Source organism: Pteronotus mesoamericanus, unplaced genomic scaffold (genome assembly GCF_021234165.1).
Source record: "Pteronotus mesoamericanus isolate MK-2021 breed Mesoamerican mustached bat unplaced genomic scaffold, CSHL_Meso_final contig_82, whole genome shotgun sequence".
Classification (NCBI taxonomy): domain Eukaryota; kingdom Metazoa; phylum Chordata; class Mammalia; order Chiroptera; family Mormoopidae; genus Pteronotus; species Pteronotus mesoamericanus.
In genome coordinates this window covers 16,877,542-16,902,863 of record NW_026555265.1, presented here as the reverse complement: position 1 = coordinate 16,902,863, position 25,322 = coordinate 16,877,542, and the positions used below count along the sequence as shown (strand labels likewise).

At 36.8% G+C, this 25,322-nt stretch overlaps 2 protein-coding genes across 2 annotated transcripts in view; one reads left to right on the top strand and one right to left on the bottom strand.

Annotated features, from left to right (window-relative positions):
* MED12L (mediator complex subunit 12L) overlaps nucleotides 1-25,322 on the bottom strand; it is a 312,438-nt gene that overhangs the window by 41,857 nt on the left and 245,259 nt on the right. The window contains exons 22-37 of the mRNA XM_054585210.1: nucleotides 24,512-24,739; nucleotides 23,290-23,431; nucleotides 21,837-21,957; nucleotides 21,386-21,487; nucleotides 20,532-20,645; nucleotides 17,209-17,408; nucleotides 14,217-14,405; nucleotides 13,013-13,087; nucleotides 12,705-12,895; nucleotides 11,560-11,721; nucleotides 9,632-9,743; nucleotides 5,282-5,371; nucleotides 4,068-4,177; nucleotides 3,537-3,672; nucleotides 2,611-2,772; nucleotides 389-751 (exon numbers count right to left, since the gene is read on the bottom strand). Coding sequence (XP_054441185.1) covers nucleotides 389-751; nucleotides 2,611-2,772; nucleotides 3,537-3,672; nucleotides 4,068-4,177; nucleotides 5,282-5,371; nucleotides 9,632-9,743; nucleotides 11,560-11,721; nucleotides 12,705-12,895; nucleotides 13,013-13,087; nucleotides 14,217-14,405; nucleotides 17,209-17,408; nucleotides 20,532-20,645; nucleotides 21,386-21,487; nucleotides 21,837-21,957; nucleotides 23,290-23,431; nucleotides 24,512-24,739 — 2,497 coding nt within the window. The remainder of the gene's footprint in view (nucleotides 1-388; nucleotides 752-2,610; nucleotides 2,773-3,536; nucleotides 3,673-4,067; nucleotides 4,178-5,281; nucleotides 5,372-9,631; nucleotides 9,744-11,559; nucleotides 11,722-12,704; nucleotides 12,896-13,012; nucleotides 13,088-14,216; nucleotides 14,406-17,208; nucleotides 17,409-20,531; nucleotides 20,646-21,385; nucleotides 21,488-21,836; nucleotides 21,958-23,289; nucleotides 23,432-24,511; nucleotides 24,740-25,322) is intronic.
* P2RY12 (purinergic receptor P2Y12) overlaps nucleotides 18,340-25,322 on the top strand; it is a 32,900-nt gene continuing 25,917 nt past the window's right edge. The window contains exon 1 of the mRNA XM_054585213.1: nucleotides 18,340-18,363. The gene's annotated coding sequence lies outside the window, so the exon portion shown is untranslated. The remainder of the gene's footprint in view (nucleotides 18,364-25,322) is intronic.

The window sequence follows — 25,322 nt, the reverse complement described above, 5'->3', positions numbered from 1 at the left end:
GTTTTTTTCTTTTAATGTACTACAGATATCAACTGTCCAAAATACAGTAACTATTTTAGATGTGGCTTATAATAAAAAAATATAAAGAGGAAGATTTTATAAGTCTGAAAAATTCATGTTTGAATCTGAGAAATTATGAGGCACTGAAATATTAAATACCATTCACAATGGAAGTCTAAAATTAAATCTTTATGAGAGCTAGAGGGAAGAAAAATCAAGAGCTATAATCCTGATTATGGTAATTATGACAGTGTCTCCTTAGAATAATTCTTACAAAAAGGCCTCTATTACTTTTAGCAATGTTTCTAGGAATAGAATTTGGACACCAGTGAATCTTCTACCAGAGAGATGCTCATGAGCCAAAGATCCCTCTACTTCCTGTACTTACATCGACTCTTGAGCTTGATTTTGTCTTGCGCTTCCTTCCTTTTGTTTTCTTCTCTTCATCTGTTGCGGTTTTTCCCTGATCTGACAGCTCAGCTGATTTCCTCTCTGGTTCCTGAGAAATGGGAGACGTGGGCTCTTCCTCTTCCTCCTCCGGAGGCAGGGGCAGTGGTTCGAGGTAGTAACTCCGGGGCTTGGGCATGGGGTGTGTATGATACAGAAGGAGGTGATGCTGCTCCTCGTACTTGATCACCTTCCGGTCCATTCGGACAGTCCCGAACCAGGCCCAGGACAGAGGCGCTGGGTTCTTCTGACCCTCAAACAAATCCCACGGAGACACCTTCTGCTTTGTAGAGACCTGGAGACCCTGTGGTGAAATAACAGTCTATGACCACATGCTCATATCTTTTCCTGATTGGAGGCCAGGCTACCTGAGGACATGGATTCAAAGAACAAGTTGCTGGTATGGGCCTTGGAAAGAACTTGAGCACACAGCAGACAGGCTAACTGCTTAGTCCAGGGGTATACAGTTACATCACGGGAGGTCAGTAGTTAGAACCCACACCTCCAAAGTCAGTTCTATGGTTCTTTATACCACAGAGGCTGTTCAGGCTCTAACACCAGTTAGTCCAATGTAGTTTACTATAAAATGGCATCTTTCATTTAGTTTTTTTTCTGTAGCAAAAAATAATTTCTAAGAAATGCTGCAAAGTTGATCTTACTATACTAAATTACAATCAGTTATAAACATTTGTAATCTATTTATTGTTTTTAGGATAAAACAAAACATAACAGTCAAGTTACATTCAGCCTCTAACTGGGCTCAAATAAACTTCAATCCAAACATGTATGGACTTGACTCAAAATGGGCACCTTTCATGTACTTATTTAGTAAGCTAGTCTCTGAATAGGTAAGTCATATTATTACACAATTAACTTGTACCAAAAGGTAGAAATAAAGTCCTTCAATTCAAGCTTATCTCTACTGAATTCAGAGGAGAAAATGTTATTCTGTTTCTGAAAATAAACAACTTGTTTTTAACATTAATTGGTAATGTCCCATAGTACTTACTTACCCTGGCATAGCAATTGAAAATACTCTTCAACATGACCCCGAAAAAAAACTACCCAGGCATTCCAGAAAATGAGTGCTCCTGTTCTTATCCACACATGCTCTTCCATGAGTAGCTTCCCCAAAACGAAGGTCCAGTCCCATCTCTATATTAAGTACTTTATAATATGTCTTGAGATCAGACTTCTTTTCTGGGTGCCAGGACCATGTCCCCAAACGGCTTCTAAATGTCTCACCACTGGAGAGCCCATTGACACTGCAATCTTGACTTGCTCATGATTCTAACTTTTCTCTCTCTCTACGAATGCACTGGCACACACAAATACTCAAGGTACCCTGAATTACTGCAGCATTGCATTTGTCCTACGAGCTATAGTTTTTCACATTCCTGAATAAACTCCTGTACCACGTTTCACCCTATCTCTCAGCTAACTCTAAAGCCTTAAAAAATGATTCACGTGTCATTTTTCCTGAGGATACTGCTCCAATTACCGACCTCTCATCTGAGTGTGATGGCTCCTTCTCAGAGCACCCTAACATTCTGCGACGTGACACCCAAATCTCACCACGTTGTCCACCTACCTCTGGAGGGTAGGAGGGGCACTGCCTTTAACCTCTGTGATTTTGGAAAACTGTGCTTGCTCACATTCATTGAAAGAATTATGGACTATTCTTCTTGTATTATAGAAACCTTGTTAAATATCTTATATAAAATCAAATGTTCATTAAAAATTGTTTAACTGATAAGGAAATAAAGTACCACCACTTTGAATATTTTTTTACTCAAAACAGTTTACTACATGAAGACTTTTTATCAATAGAAATTTTCTTCTCTAAACACATTCTGTTTCCAGTTCTGAAGTAAAATCAGACCTGATCTTTGCCTTTTTGTACACTAAGCTTTTTAGTTTTCCATTGGTGAATTTAAGAAATTCACTTAAATTCAAGTGCAGTTTTAAATAAAGATCTTGAAAGATTTGACTTGTTTTATAATAATGCCAATAACCATTGCACTTAAAGGATAAGAATATGCTTTTAAAAATCAGGAAACTGTAATATAAAGATGGCTTATAGGCTTTAAAGAAAGACAAGAAGATATATTCTGTTTTTTTAAAATTTATGTATATATATGAGAAACAAACATTTACTCTTGCCTGTTTTTTATCTATAGAGTCGAATCCAGCAATTTTGTTTCCCTTCGTGTCAATCAAGGAACCCATAGGTTCACAAGTGATGACATCACATGTCTGTTTTGGCAAAGGTAGCAACTGTCGAACTCTGTCAATACTTTCGGACCGCTTGTCTCCTAGCTCTTTCTAAAAAAAAGAAAAAAAAAGTAGAAAAGTGGAACAGAAATAACAATGAAGGCAAAAGTTACCCAGAAGGAAGTTCTCTTATGAAACATTTCCTTTTAGATAGCTGCAAACTTCTTTAACTTTGAATATGGTCTATGGTGCAGCTCTCATTTAGAGTGGTGAGTATGTTTCATTTCTTCATTTTTGGTAGAAAACAGAAGACATAAAAGGACACCCTTCTTACACAACAACATAGTGCTGAAATGACAAAAATCCAGGGTACAAACTGCAATCAGAAGTGAGGAGCTGCAGCACCGAACACATTCTCGAATGCAGAGTCAGACCACAAGGTAACCATTAGTTATTTTACTGTAAGGTCAACAAATATATTGATATTCTTCCCTAAGTTTTTTTTTTATAGTTTATTTCAAAGACTGTGGTAGCCATTAGTAAAATGAATCAGATTTAGAAATATTAATACAAGTGATTATTCCTAAACAGCATGTGCCAGTCCAAGCACAAATTTATCTTAACTCTAATGTTGGCATTTTGGTTAGACATGTGATAATGCATTTCTAAAATTCCTTAAAAATTAAACATGTTTTATGAGTAGAAAATTTTTAAAAGAAAAATCATTTAGCTATATGCGTATTACTTTTGTGTACTAGTTAACTTGGATGCAACAAATAACATTTAATTTAATGAGTAGTTAATTAGACAAAATGTACTAAATAACAAATCCATAAACAATTTAAACTCATAATACAAGCAGGTCACAAACTTACTTTCAGTTTCTTTACTAAATTCATGTATGCACGTTTGTTCTCTTCAGATCCCCCTGGGGATGCATTTGATAGGTCAGAAGCCAATGTTCCATTGATTAAAACACCCAGCATGTCAAGAACCGTTGTAAATAATTCACTAAGAAGCGACAGAAAATAATTATTCTCACCTTAAAGCAAACCAAGATACTTTTAACTAACTGAGAATTTTTATTTAAGGTGCAGAATTTTTATTTTTTTTAAAGATTTTATTTATTTATTTTTAGAGACAGGGGAAGGGAGGGAGGAAGAGAGGGAAAGAAACATCCACGTGTGGTTGTGTCTCGCATGCCCCCAACCAGGGACCTGGCCGGCAACACAGGGATGTGTCCGGACTGGGAATCAAACCAGTGAGGTTTGGGTTTGCGGGCTGGTGCTCAGTCCACTGAGCTACACCAGCCAGGGCTAAGACACAGAATTTTTAATGATACTTAACAGATGTGGCAAAATTTGTCATCAATGTATCAAAGTAAGGGTGAAACGGTAAGTACATACTTGTTAGTGTGTATGTCCACAGTTCCGGAAGTGATGATCTGGAGGAGGAGCAGTGCCCAGTCTGTTGTCCACTGGGTGCTCCTCTGCACTGTGTCAAACATTCCTCCTACCTAGCACACAAAAAAATTCAATGAAAAAATCTACAACGTGTTAAAGAGAAAAATATCAACCCATCACTTTATGTAGCCAAATTTTGATTAACTTTTAAAAACTCAAAAAAAAAAAAAAAAAAAAAAGACAAGGAAAGGAGCACTGAAGTGTGGGCATATCATCAATATGAATTACAGGTGATCCTTGGAAATGCAGAGGATTAGAGGCAATGACCTTCCTCTTAGTAGAAAATCCAGATACAACTACTACTATAAACCAGTATAATTAGCTTTCTTTTATTCCTAATTTTGCAGGCTATCCATTTTTATGATGAAATTTTAGTGTGAATAGATCAAAACTACATAATATGATTATCTACAACTTTGTGTTGTCAATCACTATTGAATTTAAGCCTGTTGTCATAATAACACTTGGAAATATCCAGTAACACAAAAGCAATGATGAGCAGGAGGCTTGGTCCCCAGTCAACTCATTCACATGTGGGAGTTAAGTTAAAATCAACTGCCAAGTATCAGGCAAGCCACCCTCCGGAGCAGGCTGCATTTGGCTTGTGGAGGGGGTGGAGTGGGGCAAGTATGGACACGGACGAATTCAAAGGAATGTCGAATGTCTACGGCCACACCACCCTGAACATGCCTGATCTTGTCAAAGGAATGTTGAATGTGTGAGAAAATCTTAAATTTCTGTATACCTTCCTTGTAGGATGTTTTTATGATCAATTTGATGGAAAGTTTGATAAAATTTTGACTTGAATGTCATTTTAAAATGGTTTTTAAAATAAGTATAGTAAAGGTTAACACGTATCTCAAAATAACAGTCCTCTAAGACCTCCTCTGAGCCGACACCAAAGAGGAGAGATTCTCTGGGGCAGAGGCTGCGGGAAGGCAAATCAATGCCTAAAATACGGACTGCTGTCTGAGTCCGAGGTCAGACCAGACAGGAAGGACAGCAGCCAGGAAAACAGAAGGCTAGAGAGATAGGAAGTAGTTACAGAGAACAAAGAGCAGACGGCCTCACCTGGTAACAAAGACCTGTGGCCGTAGAAGAAGTGGGAAGCTATTTTAGATAAGTTTAACTCAGGGAAAATACTAGAAATGTCTCACCAAATTTAGGCGGAGTTGCAGGGCTTCGTGCATCATCTGCCGCGCTTTTATGTCATCTTGGTATCGTTCTTCTCTCCAGTTGCTTAAGATCTAAATCGGACAATAAATTTTTTAAAACCCAAAATTTGTTTCCCCTATTAAAATAATTTTTTCCATATTTAAAGTTAAACTAAGCTTTTCACTGACAGTTGAAAATAACTTCATAGTTTAACCAATTATCAAATACTAAAACTTTCCTCCCTCCCCTTCCACCAGGCAGACAGAAATTTGGCTATCTCTTTGTCATTACCTTTCTAGGAGGGAAAAGGAAAAAAATCTATTCTAATTATCCAGTGACAAGTCTTAAAAAATGTTTCAGAAGACCGTCAAGTTAAACATTGACAAAAATAAAGCTTATTTTTGTGCAGGCCCACTTTTCTATGGATTTTTTCAATAAATACACAGTCAGCTCTTCAGGCACTTGGGTTTTATTATCTATGAAACTATTTTTGATCAGAGGTTGGAAATCCATGGATTGTGAAGGAACAGCTGTAATGTACTCTTCCATGGTATTTTGTATAAGGGACTTGAGCATCCTCGGATTTTGGCATCTGCGGAGGGTCCTGGAAACAATCCCTTGTGGATACCAAGGGACCACTGAAGTTTCAGGAAGGCAAAGTTATACAGATTTTTGACTGCATTGGGGGTAGGTGACCCTAAACCCCATGTTATTCAGGGGTCAAGTGCATATCCTTTCCTTGATTTTAGATGGATAAGTACTGGACAGATAAAATTACATATTATATCAGGCTTGGATTATATTTCTAGGAACATGTTGTGAACCCTAGCTACTGTATTATATTTTGGAGTCCTATTAAAACGGAATCTTGTTATTTTATAGACTTGTGTTCCTTATAAAGATTTTATATATATGTACTATTTTGAAAAATATGACAATGCATCAGTCAAGTGGCCTATCAATTTATACAGTGAGTGCTTCTTCAGTGATTCAGATTAATGTTGGGAAAGGGAAGGTTCTCTTAGGGAAGGCCACAAGTGGGCAACTCCCCAGATGCAGATGGCATGAGCAAAAAAACACTCTTCCCAAAAAACCCACACTGCCATGCTCCTGAATGTGGTGTTAAATAATGAGTATCATCTTAAAAGAGTTGAAATGACTCACATGCAAAAGTAGCCCAGCCCAACACAGGACATGTAAGTACACTTGCATGGTAAGACGAGAATACTTCCCACCTCTCCCAAGACTGACTGAAGGGTGCAAGACAGTTAACAAAACACACAAGTTGTTACGGAGCTTACCTTTAAGGAGCAGGACAAATAACAATAAATTAGGTGTAACAGGTGGTATGAACCAGGACAAGGGGACAGAGAATGACCATAGTCCTATTTTTAGAGTGATCATGGAGGGCCTCCCAAAGGAGGTGACCTCTGAACAGAGACCTGATGAGATGAGAGAGATGACCATGCTCACATCTGAGAGGAAAGCCTTCCAGGTGAAGGGAAGAAAAGATGCAAAGGCACTGCATGAGAATTAGCTTGGCAAGTTCAAGGAATAGTAACGTGGCCACTATGAAAAGAGTGGAGTGAGAAAGGCTATGACTGGCAGGAAACACAGCAGAAGGGAGAGCCAGTGCCAAATTATGTAAGCCCTTAAAGGCCCAGACTTTGATTTCTATTCTAGGTGTAATAAGAATCATTTTAGCATTTTGGGCACCAAAAACTTATGTGATTCACATTTTTTAATTTTATATTTTATTGATGATGCTGTTACAGTTGTTCCGATTTTTCCCTTTGCCCCCTTCCAACTGATACCCCCCTCCCCTCCAGCAACGCTCCCCGGCCCCTGCCAGGTGTCAATGGGTCCTCCGTGTAAGTTCTTTGGCTTCTCTATTTCCAATGCTATGCTAACTTCCCCCTGTCTATTTTGTTCCTACTAATTATGCTTCTTAATCCCTGTACCTTTTCCCCCATTCTCCCCTCTCCCCCTCCCAGCTGATAACCCTCCAAATGATCTCCACTTCTGTGATTCTGTTCCTGTTCTGGTTGTTTGCTTAGTTTGGTTTGTTTTAGTTGCTTTTTTTTTTTTTTTTTACGATTCAGTTGTTGATAGTTGTGAATTTATTGCCTTTTTAATATTCATGGAGACTGACATTTAAACTATGTACAGTCATGGACACTGTACATTTAAAAAGGATTGTTCTGGCTGTAGAGAATAGATATCTCATATCCAAAGGTATTTTCCAGGTGCAACCCCCATCAAACTATTTCTTTACCTTGTATACTTGACAGCTAACAAAATCGTAATATGGGAATAACAATGGGTTTAAATGTACAAAATAAAGTACTGTTTTGGTGTGGGAATTGTCATTAGGCTCTGTTGAAGTAACTTTTAACTATATGGGATATTGAGTATCCACTGAAATGGATTTGTTCAGCCATTTACATTAACGAACATTTAAATACAAAAGATGTCATTTCAGGTGACTTAACATGAATGAATAAAAGTCAATGCTATTGGATTAAAAAAACAAAACAAAACAAACAACACTTCCTGATGTCCAGTGTGTTGAAATTTATCCTCGAGTAAGCCAAGTACTGAAAAAACATTGGAAGAGAACAGAAACCGGACAAATAAGGAAAATTCTCATTCTTGAAATGAAAATTTTCTCAAAAAAGAATGCCATGTTCCTGGCCTGATGATGTAAAGGAAGTTGAACTTTTTTAAGATTCGAAACACTGTTATAGTTACACTAATTTCAGTGATACTGATGTTGATCCTTATTGTTAACCAAAACATAATAACCTTTCTAAATGAAATCACTGCAGTATATTTTTCTGAACTCTCTCTATATGTTTACCAAAGTTTATCTAATAGTCTGCATGATTTAAAGAAAATACTATGTCATACTTTACATTTATTGAAGGAATTTATGTGGAATATAGCTTTTCATTGAAAAATTCAGATCTAAATTTGTTTAAATAGGCCTATTCTGTACAGGGACTAACAACCATTGCTAAATGGAGAAATAGGGGTTGCATGGATAAATAAAATAGCAAACTAAACTTTATTAGAGATGTAACAAATATACAGAAATATTTTAAACCTTTCATGCTTCTGTGGGACAGAAATGTGTCAGAAATGAGGCAGTAGCTCTAGTTTTCAATCTGAAAACTAGAATAAAATCTAGTGATTTCTTGATTTGAGTATTATTATCCTATTCGTTTTTTATTGGTTAGAGAGGTCGACTTAATATTGCTGTGACATTTAAACATTCTTGTGCCAACAGTCTTTTAGCATTAATATTCTGCAGTGATTGGCTTTGTAGTTCTTCATATGTATTAGCTTTCATATTAAAAGACGGCAAAAATCTGAAAGGAAGTGTGTAGAGAATAGATTTGTCATATCCAAAGGTAGGAGACAACAAGAGAGCCAAGTGTCCTTGTTCATGTTCATCTATACCATTCAAAGGAAAAACATAGTGTCATAGAATCACAGCACCACAGGAGGGCTCCATTGGGCTCTGCAACCGCCAATCTAACCACTCTGCTCCATTCCACGATTCCCAATTTCTAATGTGGCCACTAGTTTCCTGTGGTACAGAGGATGCAAGTGCCAGGGGAATTGTGGCTAGTGGAAAGTCCATATTCTTTATAAAAGAATCAAAATGCCCTCTGATGTATAAAGGAGTACCTTGTGCACTTGACTGGCATCAGTCTGGCTATAGCAGTAAAATAAAATTGAGTTTCTGAATCTACAGGGCTCAAGCTGAGACCCTGCCTGATATGCAGAAGCCAGTTAGGACCTGGAGCTCTATTCCTGCCTTACCGCCATGCCGACTGTACCTGGACTGCTCCAGAACCTCTCCCTTGAGGCAGGGTCAGAAGAGGAGCAGATATGCCAAAGTTAGTTAGGTGCAATGCAAAAAATGTAACTTTTATAGTCTGTAGATTTTATCCAATGCATAATTAATATAAAATTGTTAATCTTGTGGTGACTAGAATGCTAGGTCGGAGAACAGGGCATGGATTATGACTGCCTGCATCTAATCAAATCGTGGCATCCTTATTAGTTTAACCTTAGTATTTGAAAGGAAAACAAATTAATGACATTAGAAAAATACTTGCTGGGCTTAATTCTGTACTATATTTTATGCCAGGGGTTCCCACCCTCCGGGCCAAGGACCGATACTGGTCGGGGCCTGTTAGGAGCTGGGCCCACAGCAGGAGTTGACCTTGAATGGAATGTGCTTGAATCATCCCAAAACCATCCCCCGAATCCCCGTCAATGGAAAAACTGTCTTTCATGAAACCGGTCCCTGGTGCCAAAAAGGTTGGGGACTGCTGCTTTACCTGATTAACTTGATTCTGGAGAGACGTTAGGAGGCCTTCTCGTTGTTCATCTTGTCCCTTAAGGCAGGTAAGAACCAGTGAGAGGAATGGTTGTTGACTCAAAAGAGACATACTACAAAGGAAGTAATAACAGCGGATCTAGTTAGAAAGAACAGATTACTTCCTGTGCAACACTGATTTCTTGTCCTTGTGTTATTGACTCATATTTATTTTACTATTATAGAATGGAGAGTTAAATGGTATCTCTACTAATTATATTAAAAGCCACTGTAATGCTTCTAAATAATTTAATATTGAAGGCATTCCCCAAACTAGCTTAAATTCTTCCTGCAATTGACTGTGTAGGGGGGGAGGTGCATGGAGAAGAGGATTCGTATTTTATATCAGTAAGCTGAATTTAAAAATACACATAAGAAGCAATATCACTTTATACACAGAAAAAAATTAAAAACTTAAAAATTCTTCTCACACAAAATTCTTATTTTAAGGTTCAAGCCTATCCCCAATTGTTTGCTTGTTTTATTTTTCAGCACATTTCTCAAGACCAAAGAGTGGAGTATTTATGGATAGAGTTAAGATTAGCACCTAGGCCTTAGGACTCCAAAACCGGGTCTGCTGGTGACTTGTAGTGCGTAGTCCTACCACCCTCACAGGTTCGACTTGTAAAGGGGTTTATTAAGTACGTTTGGTAAAAATTGTATTAAGAGTTATTCAATTATTAGAGAACAATTAATGATTCATACTGATAAACTAATTGCTACATTGGAAAGATAAACTTAAAATGAAATTGAGGCCAAAATATGTCAATCTGCTTCATTTTATATCAGCAGAGCTGAGAGAGATTGAGTTGGGAAGGGCCATTTTAAAACTTTGTAATACCGTTTGTCCTCCCTGTGGCAAGTGAGGCGAAGTACATACAATCACCCATTTAGCTAATAAACTTTGGGAATTATGGTGTCATCTGGTTGGTTATTTAATGCTGGCAAACTTGACAAAACAATCAGGCAACAAACAAAATACATTCAAAGGTAGGTCTCTACCAAAGGTACTGGAGCTTAGAGGGCAGGCTCAGAAGCCAGGTCAGCTGGGTTTAAACCCCAGCTTTATATTTCTTTAGTTGTGTGTCCTCAAGAAATTAACTGAACCTTTTAGTGCATCAATTTCTTCATCTGGAAAAAGTGCATAATAAGAGCACCTTCCACATGATTGCCTTGAGATTTTAAGTGCAAGTATGTATCAAATGTATTTCATATAGGGGTTGGCATTTTGTAAGAGCTCAATAATGGCAGCTACCAAAATGTTATTAATAGGGGAAAAGAAACCTGTATGTTCAAAAAATTTTTTTAAATATTAGAAATTATCATTATTTCCCTTTATGCTATGTTGCTAAATTCATTATGTTCTCACATTCAAGTGTCAGTTTTCACATACAATTTTTTGAGATCTTTTCTAGGCTATAAAATAAACTAAAAAAATTAGACTTTGTGGTTTGTAAGTCTTAATACCTAATCTAAAACAAGAGCCTTAAATGCTAAAAATATTAGTAACTATTTCAGGGTCCAAAAAGACAGAACTGTAAGTAATTTTATGCATTTTAAACATAAATATCTAAGTAGTAAAAAAATGAAAAGTAATGAAAAGTAGAACACACGGACCAACTGGATATCCAGATATGATTCAGTAGGTATGCACCAGGGCAAAGAAGTCCGTGTACTTAATACTTCAGCAGTGATTTGGATACATAGGCATCATTGAGAAATCATGTGCTAAATATTATATCCTGGAGCTTTTTAGGAATAGAGCCTTGACTAACAAAATATTTTCAATTTCACTTAAGAACAATATTTCAGTGACTCATCATGCATGTTTGCAGAATGCGATTTTCTTCTTCAGAATCTTACATAAAAGGACACACCTGCCAGCCATACCTTTTCTGTTTTTGTCTGTCTCTTTCCTTTTTGGAAGAAGAACCCAAGTGCTGTCCCTTCTCTAGCTCCTCCCCAGCAGCTTTCAACACTCTTCCCTGCACAGAGGTCGGCAGCCTGGCAATCAAGGGGGCCACCAGCCACACGCCCCTGCGCTCAGAGGAACTGGAATCAGAAACATGCGTTACCCAATGAGGCATCCTTTTTCTCTGCTCTCACAGTTTTAACAGAAATTCCAATGTAAAACTTTTGTGCACAATACATACTGATTATTCTACAATCTCCCTTTCATTTCTATACTATTATTCCTCTTGTCAAATACCACATACTTCCACTCATGCTGATAGAAGGCAATAAAATATGGGATTCTGGGAGGATACTATAACTAAACTTCTTTTTTTTGAGATCTATACAAGTCTTTCTCCATGATTCCGGCTCTCTGATTAGTAGCAGTCCTTTTGTCCAATAAGCAATGCACTCTTCTCTCATGGTTAAGATAATGGAATGTTCTGATTATGTTTTAAGCACACTGTCAACCAGCTTTTAAAGTTTTAGAATTCACTAGTTATACTTTACAATCCAGGGGTGTCCAACCCAGGACAGCTGTGAATATGGCCCAACACAAAATCATAAATTTACTTAAAACCTAAGGTATTTTTGTGACTATGTGTCACAATGTATTTAATGTATCACCCAAGACAACTCTTCTTCCAGTGCCGGGAAGAGGGGCCAAAAGGCTGGACACCCTTGCTTACACCAAAATGATGAAATAAAAGTTATTCTGCCTTTCATGATTATCATTTGTGCAAAACTGCCAATTAATACAGAAGGCAGAAAAAAGTGTTTCCTATATAAAGACTACACCACAGAACAGAGTAGCCCCAGGGGATACTAAGGAAATTAATCCATCCTGAATATGTCATCTGTGGTTCCAAGGAGTCAGTCTGATTAACTTAACATTGAGAACACTATCATATCATCATCCACCCCACAGAATTAACCTGTAACATATTATTAAATAATAATCAACACATGTATTTTCTTCTCATTCCTGCAGCTTCAGGAAAAAACTACTACATTATGCAACTAAAACACCCTGTTACATGTGAAAAATTAACAACAGACTAATAAAACTACAGGAAAAATACCTTAGAAATGTCTTTATTCCATTTTGTCTTGTGCTACTTGTATCAGTGCTTCCAATCCCATTTGGGTTGAAGAGGCTCATACCAGAATTAGAAGAGTTATTGTTCAAGTCGGCAGACTGCTGGAATACCTCTATTGTTGCCTTTGCAATATTGTCCAGTAAGTTGTTCATTTCAGCCACTGAACCAGAGCCCTAGTGTCAGACATAAGAAAACTAGCACACAAGACGTTTTACTTTATCCTCAAACATCCACATGTTCTTGCTTTTCATAAAATGTTGTACATACACATGCTTTTCAGATATACTCACAGGATCCTTCAAGCACTGTTTAATCATTAACTGCAGTTCTAGCCAGGACTGCCTCAGTGTCCACTGCTCAAGATTCTGGGGGAAATGGAATTAATAAGACATTAGGAATATTAAGTATGTCTCAAAATACAGTAAGTCCTTGCAGTATTCCCTATCTCAAAGAGGAGGAGAATAACAATATACAATAAAGGGATCTACAGGTATTCTCTGCTTTTTAACAGTTTGTGTTAAGCCACTTCACTTTTACAAAAGACCTGCATTAGACCTGCTTTCATTAACAAAGAATCCAAAGAGGGTGCAAATAGTATTCAGTGTTTGCTTTGCAGCAAACTGTGACAGAGACAGGCACCCCAAGCAGCCAGGGAGGCCCTGCTACCCTCCTTCCCAGGGAACCACACTCAGCATGGAGCCATCATGACTCTGAACCATGCCTGTGAGCATCTGGTGCTTTACCTCAACTTATTTTGCACATTAGGTAACAAGGTGTAGCTTATAGTATCAGAAAAGCCGAAGAGGGCTTGTAAGAGTGCTACACTTAGCATAAAGCTGACGTAATTAATCCACTTCGGTTGTAGTGAATGAAATAAAAACTTGTGTGCATTACATTTTGGGTCCGAGAATGCTCAAAAAAAAATGTCCATATAAATTGATAGTAATTGCTTCTTCACTTTTTTACCATTTTTGCTTACAAAAAGGTTTCACAGAAACACTCTACTTTCAGGTAGTGGGTATTGGATTAAAAGGCTTTCAAGTCTATGACACATATTCATTGTAAACACAAAGAAATAAATAGCAACATTAAATTATGTGCCTCACTCAGCTGGGCACTAGAAATAGCTAAGATAAACATGTCTTCTGTCAAAATCTAATCGACTCTATTCCAAAATGATTTCAATTTTTCTTTTAATAAGACATTTAACACAGTCCCCTCCCCAGAGCTTATTTTTCATGCAATTACAGTACTGACTTAAAGTATCAATATTTACATAATGACTGCACATAATTTGTAGTGTCTATCTCTAGCTAGCCAGCAATAAGTGTGGCAATAACACAGAAAGGAAAATTGGGGGAATAGAAATTTGAATTAATTGAATTAGTTGAGAAGATTAGTTAGCAATGATAAAAAGAGATCGTAATTTTTTGTTATAACTACAAAGAATGTGTCAAGTGACAGAAACATGACCTTTAAATTACCATCACTCACTTGCAGAATGCGCTTAATGTGCTGCCTTTGCATGTTGTCCCCCTCAGGACATTCCTTAATGCCATGAGGATAACAAATAAGCTGCAATAGTTTCTGTGCTTGCATATTTGAAAGCACAGGGTCCAATATGAGTTCTTTGTCTGTGCATAATCTTTCGGGTTCTTTTAAGCAATGTTCTCCTACCCATTCCTAAAAATAATACAGCAGTTAGATTGGTAGGCATAGACTTTCTATATGCATATGTAATATGTACTAAGTTCATGGCACACAATGGAATATAAAGCAGACAGGAATCTTCCAATTAATAAAATACTACACACAAAAAAACGGTGACAAAATTTTAAGAACAAAATTTCTAATATTTTAACTTCTTAAAAATACAAAGTAAAACCTTGGCTAAAAATATTTTAAAACACAGATATGTAAAATAAAAAAAAAGTAAAAGAAAGAAAAGAAAGCTAAGGAAAGTAAGGAAAATACTGGTATGTGTTTTCAATTGGAAAATGGGTTCTTGCTCTAGGAACTGTTTTGTAATCAGTATTTTTAACTTGCTATATAAGGGCAAAGAGTCTATATCACAATATGTCATTTTTATGGAATGCATTATACTCTATTTTACTGAATAGAACATAGAATAACATTCAAAAAAGTATCTCCCTTTTTGATATTATTATAAATTTTAAGATTATAAATATGTGTGCATATCTATTCTCTGTATAATTATTTTCTTACAATAATTTCAGAGAAGTGCAACTGCTGGGTCAAGACGTATAGCAAAAATTTAAGGCTATTGACGCAAATGGCTGATTGGCCTCCAGAGAGTTTCTACCAATTTAAATTCCTATCACTTTTTCTTCATGATTTTTACAAAGGAAAACTCCCATTAAATGATGTAAGAAATCATCAACTGTCCCCGAGCCCCATTTGAACCCGGATCTATTCCAAACGAAACCTGTTTCTTAACCACTATACCAGTAGCTCAATGCTGGCTATCCATTAAAATCACTCAAGGGGCCTGTTAAAATTCCAGAGCCCAGGCCCGATAACAAATCAACTAGGTCAATCAGGTAGCGAGACCAGATAGCAGTCATTTTTTTAAGACATATATATATGCCTTAAAGTATTAGAAATAAATATATATATATTTAACTCCTCAGTTAATTCTCATGTGCCCTCACAGTTGGGAACCAATTCACAACTCAATACCCTCTTAATACCTATATAACTACTTAACTAACTTTTACCATAGTTACCATATGCTTTAATAAAAACCTGACCCTGTCAACATTAGGGAAGTGAAAAAGAGTATATATGGTAGGCCATGATTCTTTTGATAAGGAAAAAGAAATTACAAAAAAAGGACGTGAAAAGTTAAACCAGAAAATAAGAAAATTGATCACCTAAGACGGGGAGAGATAAAGGGTAGAAGGGATAAGGGAGAGAGGACTCATCACTTAAGTATACCTTTTTTGCACAGTTGACCCTGTGGAGGCGTGCTATTCTAAAGACAGAGATGGGGGGAAGAAAGAAATCTAAACTGAATGTAAACAGAAACATACTGAATTCTATTTCAAGTGAGTAATATACACACTGAAGGAGAAAATTCAAATGACTTTTTAATACAATACTGTAAACCCTTAAGGAAGAACTATAAACAAATCTTCAAATCCTTTTAGTAGGCTTGTTTTTCCTTGTGGCGTGGGTATAGGAATTCTGAAACTACTACAGGTATGCTATAGAACTAAGCAAAGGAGTAAATGGGTTACTGTTTGGGGGAGTAGGGGTTCTTACTGTGGAAGAAGGGAGTATTAGTATGGAGTGGGGGAACACAAAGAACTTTGTGGGGTTGAAATGGAATTAGATACATCAGTATGAACTCATGGTCTACCCACACATTTATGTAGATGTTTTTTTCTTAGCTCTGTCTGCTGAGAGGGCAATGAACACACGTGGCCCCATGGCAATGAGTACACACAGTGCCCTGATCTTGGATTCTAAATACCATTCTTGACTAAATAAGACCAGGGTTCTTTTGAGGAATGAATAATTCCAGGTCTGGGGCAGGGAAAGTACAAAAGGAGACAGAAAGTTTAAAAAAAAAATTAAAAAAAGATAAAGACATGTCCAAATAACATGAGAGCCAACATGAAAAGATTTCCACTGGAAAAATCTGGGACAATTTGAACATGAAAATAACTAAGGCACAGTAAATTATAACCCATATGGAAAATAAATAAATATAAATAAGAGAAAAAATAAGTAAGGGTAGGCTCTTCCTTAGGGAAGAATGAGAGAGTTTGATGAGAATATTTGCTTTGTCTTAAAAGTGTCTCCCCAAAGACCAATTAGTAATTGTAAGGGAAAAAATAATTATACAGTAGAGAAATCATACAATGGAGACATCTTGATCAAAATTAACATCACCAATGAGGTGCAAATGGACATCATGTGCCTTCAGATGTGATTACCTGAGAAGAACACAACATTACTTCTGTAGTATCTTGGCCAGGAATGCATAATCTGAAGCTAATCTACAGGAAACTTCAGACAAATCCAACATAATTGGGACAATTGACAAAATTGGAATGTGGCCTATAGGTGAGAAAAAATTACTGTACCAATGCTAAATTTCCTGATTTTTTTAAACTATATTTTGCTTATGTTAATAAACACTGAAGTATTAAAAAGCAAAAAAGAATAATGTATGTCAACTACTCTCAAATGGTCAGAAAAAAATTTTTTAAGTATATGGACCACATTTACACACACATAGAGTTAAAAAGCAAATGTGGCAAAATGCAAAAAGTTAGTGAGTCTGTATAAAGGATATACTAGAGTTCTTTATTATTATTACAACTTTTCAGCAAATTTGAAATTATTTCAAAACAAAGTTAGCAGGAAAAAAAAAGGTCCACCTATGTACAAGTTTTGTATAATAGCGAGAATCTCTCTCCAAAAGGACAGTTACATATTCAAAGTGAAAGGCCAATACCTGTTGGCAGATAGTCCTCAGTACATATCTAGCATATTCTCTTAAATTGGCAGTTTCTATGGAAATGCTCTTCCCACAGGACTTTGAATTTTGTGAGGCAGTCCAAATATCATCAGCATTCCCATCGCGTCGTAAACCCCTCATGGTGAAGTCATCATTCTTTAAAGAGCTGACATTGTTATTGCCAATTTTGGCATCTCCTAAATAACAGAATCACAAAAGCAAAATCACACAAGTTCAAAATATTGCCAAGTATTTAAAAAAGTAAATTAGGCAAGCTTTCAGGGACTTCAAGTGCGTGAATGGTATCATTATTGAATAGCTGTTCAGCAATGGAAGAGAATGGATCAAGAGAATAAATGAGAGAATCCAGAGAAGTTTCATTGGACATGGGGAAAAAAAGCAAGTTCAAAACCCAATCTTTATTTTGTTTATAGAATAAAGTATGTTTTCACCAAACTTGGAAAGGCCATTATAAATCACATGTAATAATCACAGAACATTGATTTCACCAATATTTCAAGCATGAATATATTCAGATTCATTTTGACTTGTAGACAAGGAAAAAATGGGTTACTCACCCTTCAAGGTGTCCCTTTTCCATTTCTTCTCTTACAATGACTTATTTTCTATCCATAGGTCAAGAGAAAAGTTTTGCCTTAGCCCACCTTACTATCAACTTCTTGACAAGAGAGATTTATTTCCCTGGGAATGGAAAAGGGCAATGCATACTAAGGAAGCCCTGGAAAATAGGGCATTCATTGAATAACCCATGCCTTTCACTTTCCTCTCTGTAAAGATCAAATTAGAAAACTTCACCTCATCAATCTCTAATACACTCAACTAAAATGAAGCTAAGGAAGGTGTTTTCCTTATTTAAAAAAAGAAAAAAGGTCTGGAAGAAAAACTGAGCAGAGTGGTTGAATATCTAGAAATAAGAAATCTCAAGCTGTGAAAGAGAAATAACTATCATATTTTGAAGGTGCAAGAATAAAATAATTTGGTAATAAAGACTGCCAACTGACACAGAGCCTCCAAACTTTTGCCTGTTTACCTACAGGATCATAAGCCTTGAAAGAAAATTTCCCAGAACCAACAACAAATGCGTTTACAGGAGGCCCTCACTGCCTTACTCTGAGTGGAAACGAAGCCCAGGTCAGTGCAAAAAGCCTTTTTAAAACCACAGGTCAACCAAGAAAAAGTTCTCACTCTGCTGAAAAAATCTGAAAAATCAGAATTGATTACTGAATGTTTACTTACAGAATCATTAAAAGGAGGAGAGGAATAAAAATACATTTCAACTCACTGATACCTACTATATATTATCATATATTTCTCATTAAAATATAGAAAAACTACCAATTTCATTTCACCCACATATGTTTACTTAACAGAGTTCTTTAGGAGTTGAAAGAAAGGCCATATTCTACATGTGCAAAATTTAACATGCTTTCTCCAAACTTTGGTAATAAAAATAATTACTTTTACATCTTAAAGTTAAGCTACTATAGACATTAGAAACCAAATTCTATAAAACAGTCTTAACTCAAAATAGGTCTTGATGGACAGGACTTGAGAAAACATTGCTTAGGACACATGAGGTAGATAAATTAAAACTTCACAAAAACAACGACAAAGAAACAAGCATCTCTGCTAGTCCAAGACTAGGAGATCTTCAAATCAGTTTAGACATTTGGATGACTTGGAGGCCATGTCAGAACCATCTGCAATCATACAGACACTAGAACAAATAAGAGTGTTCAGTGCTGACCCAGCCCAAGGCTCTAACTCAACCAGCCCAATCCTGACTTCTCAGAATTGAGTAACTTTTCAAGGCTTAGAATGCTGTCAAATCTACCAAGAACTGAGGCCAATTAAAAAAGGTTAAGGAGAGACAATCAAAGAAAAATGAATTGGTGATTATGCATAAGTAGTAAACTATGGTTATTTGAATATTTAAACAGGTTGGCCAATTTTACTTAGAATCAAACCAGTCATCCAGATCAAAAGGGACAATGTCTAAATTGCATTCATTTTGGTTTCTGCCATTACGCTATCACTTATGCAGGCACACTTCTAATGTTAGTTTATAGAAAATCTATTTAGTTTCTCTGATGAATATTAGGTACCACAGTAAAAACGGGAGTCTGGATTTCAAGGTCTCTACTTACATTAATTAAACAGGATTGACCAGCCATCTTTCCTACCAAATATCATCAGTGTGCAGAAATTTTACTTACTGAGATAACCATTCAATGCTGGCTGTAGAACTCTATAAACGCCTGAGCTCAGAGGAGGCTGTACCCCTCCATATGACTTGGTCTTTTTCTTTTAATACACGATTCATGGGTGTTTAATAGGAACATTATATACGTGTGTGTATGTGTGTAGATATTTTTAAATGAGCCCTTAATAATTTGTTTGTGAGAACTCTTGTTTTCATTCCCTGTCATCACTGAATAACACTTCCCAAGTAGGAGTATGAAGGGATAGGGTATATCTTCAAACATGCTCTTTAAGACTTATCCAAGACAATTCCTGTCCATGAAGTAATTTCTGCTCTAATCAAAGGGGGCTTCTTCAGAACATAAGAGATAACTTCTGTGTCCTGAAGGCCAAAAGAGGGAACCTGAAGTTGGAATTAGTGTGAATTCAAGACTTCCCAATTATTCTCCTGACTTACAGAATAAACGTGTCTTAAGGTATTTTACTGCAGATGAATGGAAAAGGTAGTACAACCACTCTGGGAGGATATAAAATAAGAATATAGAAGACATCTTGGACATTATGAATTATATGAAAAAAATTCTGATTTCTAATACTGATGTATCAGTAATATCAATCTCAATGCTATTATCACGTGATTGATTAAGAAAACTAAAATACAAAAATATGAACTTGTTCAAGGTCACAGTGGAAACAGGAACACTAAGATTAAAACCCAGGTTTTCTGGTGTTTTACTCCTGGAATATAACATGAAATTTAAACCTTTGGTTAGGTCACCAAGTCTTCTATGTCAATCACAAAGTGTGACTTATGCCAAAAAATGAAGGCAAAACAACCCGGGAGGTGGGAGGATCAATATTACATGAGAATGCAATATCACGCAGTTAAAACATCACCAAATAACAGTGCTATATTTGAATTCCACCCATGTTGTAGGAAGGGCCAGACTTCTCAGAGTCCAATTAAACCTGGACTTGGGAAAAGCCAACTCATTTTTTTCCAGGAAAACAACCACAGCAACAAAAACATTTCTAATAATATTAAATCAAGTTAAACTTCAAGTGATTAACAAAGCTTAGTGCCAGGACAGTCTTACCAAGCATCATAATTGCTTTTAAAACAGCAAATACAGCTCCCACTTCGATGCTGTTGTGAGCAGCAGCTAAGAGGTGTCTATCACATGATGATCTTATTCCGGGGAAGGGTTTGCCTACGAGAGTAACAACAAACCTTTAAGGTCTCATCACCATCATTAACAGTCTTGTAACCATTTGCAGTCAGCAGGGCTTTTCATTGTTAAGACTGTGGGTGCTTAATTGCCATTAGCTAGCTTTAATTGATGCTTCATGGTTTTACTAAGAAACACTGCCAGTACTCCTTACTTAACCTTTCCTTTTCAATTATGAAAATAATGTCTTTGCTCCTTCGAGAGATGTGTCAAAAACATCAGTAGGATTTTCATCCACTTCCACTGACCGTCACACATGCAATCTCACATACACACACACACACACGCGCGCGCGCGCACCCCCAACACAGAAAATATCTTTAGAAACAGCCTTCACTAACATCCCTAGCTCACCTTATTCCTTCTACCTGAGCGAAAGAGTAGATGAATCACCAGTGCCCTAAGCTGCTATGGTGTGGTTCACAACCAACATACATAGTGTGTTAGAGGATCACGCTGCCCACCAGCATGGCTTGGCCTAAGAGCAAAAGTATTTTTATTGTTTGTTAACTCTGGATTTGAGTTTCTCAATACATCCTGCTCTTACGTAAGGGAAAGGTGCCGACAGCCCTCGCAGTAGCATCACTGCGCCCCTTCATCGCCCTGAAGCAGGCCCACCAGAGTCAGGAAGGATATTACGGAATGGACAGCCTACTTGGTCATTTTAGAACCGGTAGCTCTGAATGAAAATGTCATCAGAGATTGCTCAGCGCTCAGCTCACCAGTTGCCTGAGGTAATAAGCAGGCCTGGGGAGCTCGGAAGAGATGAAGCAGGAGGCGGCATGTCATTCTCGCCCCAGGCTCGGCATCCGCGTCTCCACAAGCTAGGAAAAAAGGGTTTTAAAAGCAAGTTTTCTAACAAAATCAAGACCGTGTTTTCAGGTTTTCTATTAAGCTATACTTTCTGGAACAAATAAATAAATGCTCCTTACGGTTAAAAACAAGGCACTGGCCATGCTTTTCTGAGAAACCCAGATGTCCACCGATTCCTCAAATACAGGTATTAATATCCAAAAGGATCCATATCACTTTGTGTAGAACAAAATTTACAATCTTGCCGTCTTTACCATGAGGCCGTACCACTGCCCAGTGCATAGACCCTTAAATGCTACTCTCAGTGTTTTCTTAGAAACCATCCCACCAAGACCACAATCAAATAACAAATGCCGTCACCTGCTGCGAGGAGCGAGGGGAGCGCGACGTGCTGCACGACGTCCTCCAGGGAGAAACACTGTCGTGCTATCAGAATAGCAATGAAAGTAGCTAATGAATCATGGAATGAAAGGTCACTCACCTTCAAGAAAAACATTGACATGTTTTAATACCTAACACCCTCTTAAGTTATATCTAAGATTAATATCTAAGAGAATGTAGGCAACACCAACAAGGTCTCAAATCCCCAAATGAGTGAAATGATAACTTCTCATGATTATCATCCTCTAGGCGAATTTCTACTTTGTAAGAACAAAAAATGAGGTTTACCAACATCCCAACGCTGGAAGAAGATACTGAGCTTTATCTTCAGTATTGAAAAAGAAAACAGTAAAACGTAAAAATTAAAAAATCCCTAAAAGAAGTAGCAGAAATAAAACTTTTCTGCAGAGCTCAGTATGCTCTGTCATTTAAGGGCAAGCATTAGTAAACTCTAATTGAGAAACAAGCCTCTGCAATGTTTTAGACTTCTTTTCAGGGATAACCAATAATGGGTCTTTAATATAATTAAATTAGATTTAAAAACAACTTTGAAAATTTACAATTGACTCCTAAATTTTAAAAAGAGAGAAAAGTGGAAAAGTTAATTCATTCATAGAAAAAAACTCTATCTTTACAGAATTCACAAGACTTTGGAACAAAATAATAATTTAAAAAAATCTATAATAGTAGCCTTCGTGTTAGGTTGTAGTATATGTCAGGGACTATGGTTAGCAATCTACAAAGATCACCTCATTTAACAGCTAAAAACCACGAGGTTCACACTATTATTAATTCCAATTTTACAGATGAGTGAACAAAGCAGAGGTAAAGTGTAATAAAAACAACTAAGAGGTTAAGGAACAATGTTAAAGACAATAATGTGTCTTTTCCTGTCCAGAAAAGCCAGCCACAGATACGAGTTTTACATGTATAAAATCTTATTAGGTAGTCACAGAACAAATGGAATAGGATTGTCCAATCCAGTCTTGAGATATCAGAACTGGAAAGTTCAACTTCAACTGGAAGGTAGTTTTTAAAATGTATAAAATGGTTCTACATGTATGATATATTAACATAAAACAGAGATTACACCAAGAAATGATAGGCAAGAATATAGAACCAAGATGGATTTTTAAGAAATTCACATATCATGCACGCAATATGATATCTGAGGAAATCTGTGATATAAAATGGATAGCTCTTCATCATTTTCAGATACAATCACTAAGAATGACTGGACGCCCCAATGAACTGACCCTGGACATTCTCATGCAACACAGTAAAACCAACCACACTCTGGTGTCCTGCTTTTAGAGAGAGAAGGAAAAAACATTTTACAGAACTTCAGTTAAGGGTTGAGCCAATTAAAAAAAGTTACTCACAAGTCAAATATTTAATTGCAGTTGAGTTTTTAAATGAAAAAAACACTTACATCTACAGTGCAAAGTACATCATTAAACCCCCACACATGATTTGAAGAACAACAAAGAGCCTTCAGAACTCCCAGCCATTCTGAACTAAGAACAGTGCAGCAAGCCGTCAGTTCAGAGGAGAAATTGGCTATGTCATTAATCCTAAAAAGAAGAAAAAGAATATACATAGTAGAAAGTAACGAAAAGACCTACTCATGTGACATACTTAATGAACAGGTATTTCACAATCATCAAGTCATTCATTTCTTATATTCAAGAATAGATAATACCCACTTAAAAAATAACCTTATAGAATCTAAAGCAGAAGATAAAAGTAAATGGCTTAGAATGTTTTCTTTTGTTTAGTGCTGGTGAGCAACAATAATCATTACAGATGTCAATAAGCAGTTTTAGTTCCGTGAACAAATCTGACCTACACAATTACCTTTTAAGCCCATCAAAAAAAAATTAGCCCTGGCCAGGTTGCTCAGCTGGTTGGAACACCATCCCATGCACCAAAGGGTCTTGGGTTTGATTTCCTGTTCAGGGCATACCTGGGTTACAGGTCTGGTCCCCGGTTGGTGCGCATACAGAAGGCAACCAATCAATATCTCTCTCTCTTTCTCTAAAATCGATAAAAACAAATCCTCAGGAGAGGATAAAAAAAAAACAAAAACAAACTTACGAATTGCTTAAAAAAAAAAAAAGAGCATCAAAAAAATTAAAGAAACTATGTTATTTAGGTAGGCCTAAATATAGTGTTTTCAAAATATAGGTAACTTTTATTTGTATTTCAATTGTTTATGTTTTTGTCTCTCAGGCTAAAGAAATCATAGTATACAGCAGAGGTAAATTCAGAAATAAAAGAATATGGAAAAATAAGTAGCCCTGGCTTGTGTGGCTGAGTCAGTTGGAGCATCATTCCATAAACCAAAAGGTCCTAGGTTTGATACCTGGTCAGGGCACATGCCTGGGTTGTGGGTTTGCTCTGCTGTTGGGGCATGTGTGAGAGGCAGTCAGCCAATGAATGTTTCTCTCTCAGATCAGTGTTTCTCTCCCTCTCTTTTCCCCTCCCTCCCCACTCTCTAAAATCAATAAGTATGCACTCAGCTGAGGATAAATAAATAAAAGCAAACAACATCCGTATGTCAGCCTAGGTAATTACTAAAGAAGTTAATTTCTAAGTAGCCCTAAAGCAACAACTGTGTGGTTAGTCATAAATTCCAGGGTAACTCAGCTCACCTTCCAGCATCCTGATGGCCCATACATACATTCATGAGTGTATTGCAGACGAAGCTGTAGCGATTGGCTGCATTGTCACTGAGGATCTTGCCCAGCATTGAGTAGTTGATGCTACGGGCTGAAGGATTCTCAATAAAATCCATCATGAAGTCCGGATCCCATCGCAAGTTAGAATTGGCAGGCATCACATTATTATATATGGTTTGCTTAACTTTTGAACAGGCACTACTGAGGTTACAAGAAGAAGAGTTAAGAAAAAAACAAACCTAGAATAACTAGAAAGTTAGTTCGTTTAAGGACAGATTAAATGGCAACAACTGTAATGTATTCCTAGAAAAGATTCACATTGTGAGTTCTTGATACCAATTTGATAATCAGCACTGAGCACAGTGCCTGGAATGCAGTAGTTGCTCAATAAATAGTTGCTGAGTGGGTTGAAAATCAAAACAAGAATAAGACATTTGGTTACTAATTGTAATTACTGTCTACATTCTACATGCTCCAAAAATAAAAGAATTCACTAGGGCTTCCAACAACTGTCTCTGAACAGTAGGTGCAAAATGGTATTACTTAAGAATAAAAATGGATTAGACTATGCATGAGGAATAATATGGTGTTTAGTCTTAATTATACATCCTGCAAAACGAATCCTCTAGGTACAGGGCATCCCGTGGAGGTCCATGTGACAAGGCTACTCTGGCCACTGGGACAGCTGTGAAAGAGAGAGGCTCCTTCCCTGTCTTCAAGAAGCCCCCTTTGCAGTAGCAGGATATAGATAATAAACACATTCAATGAGAGTGAAGAAACTATT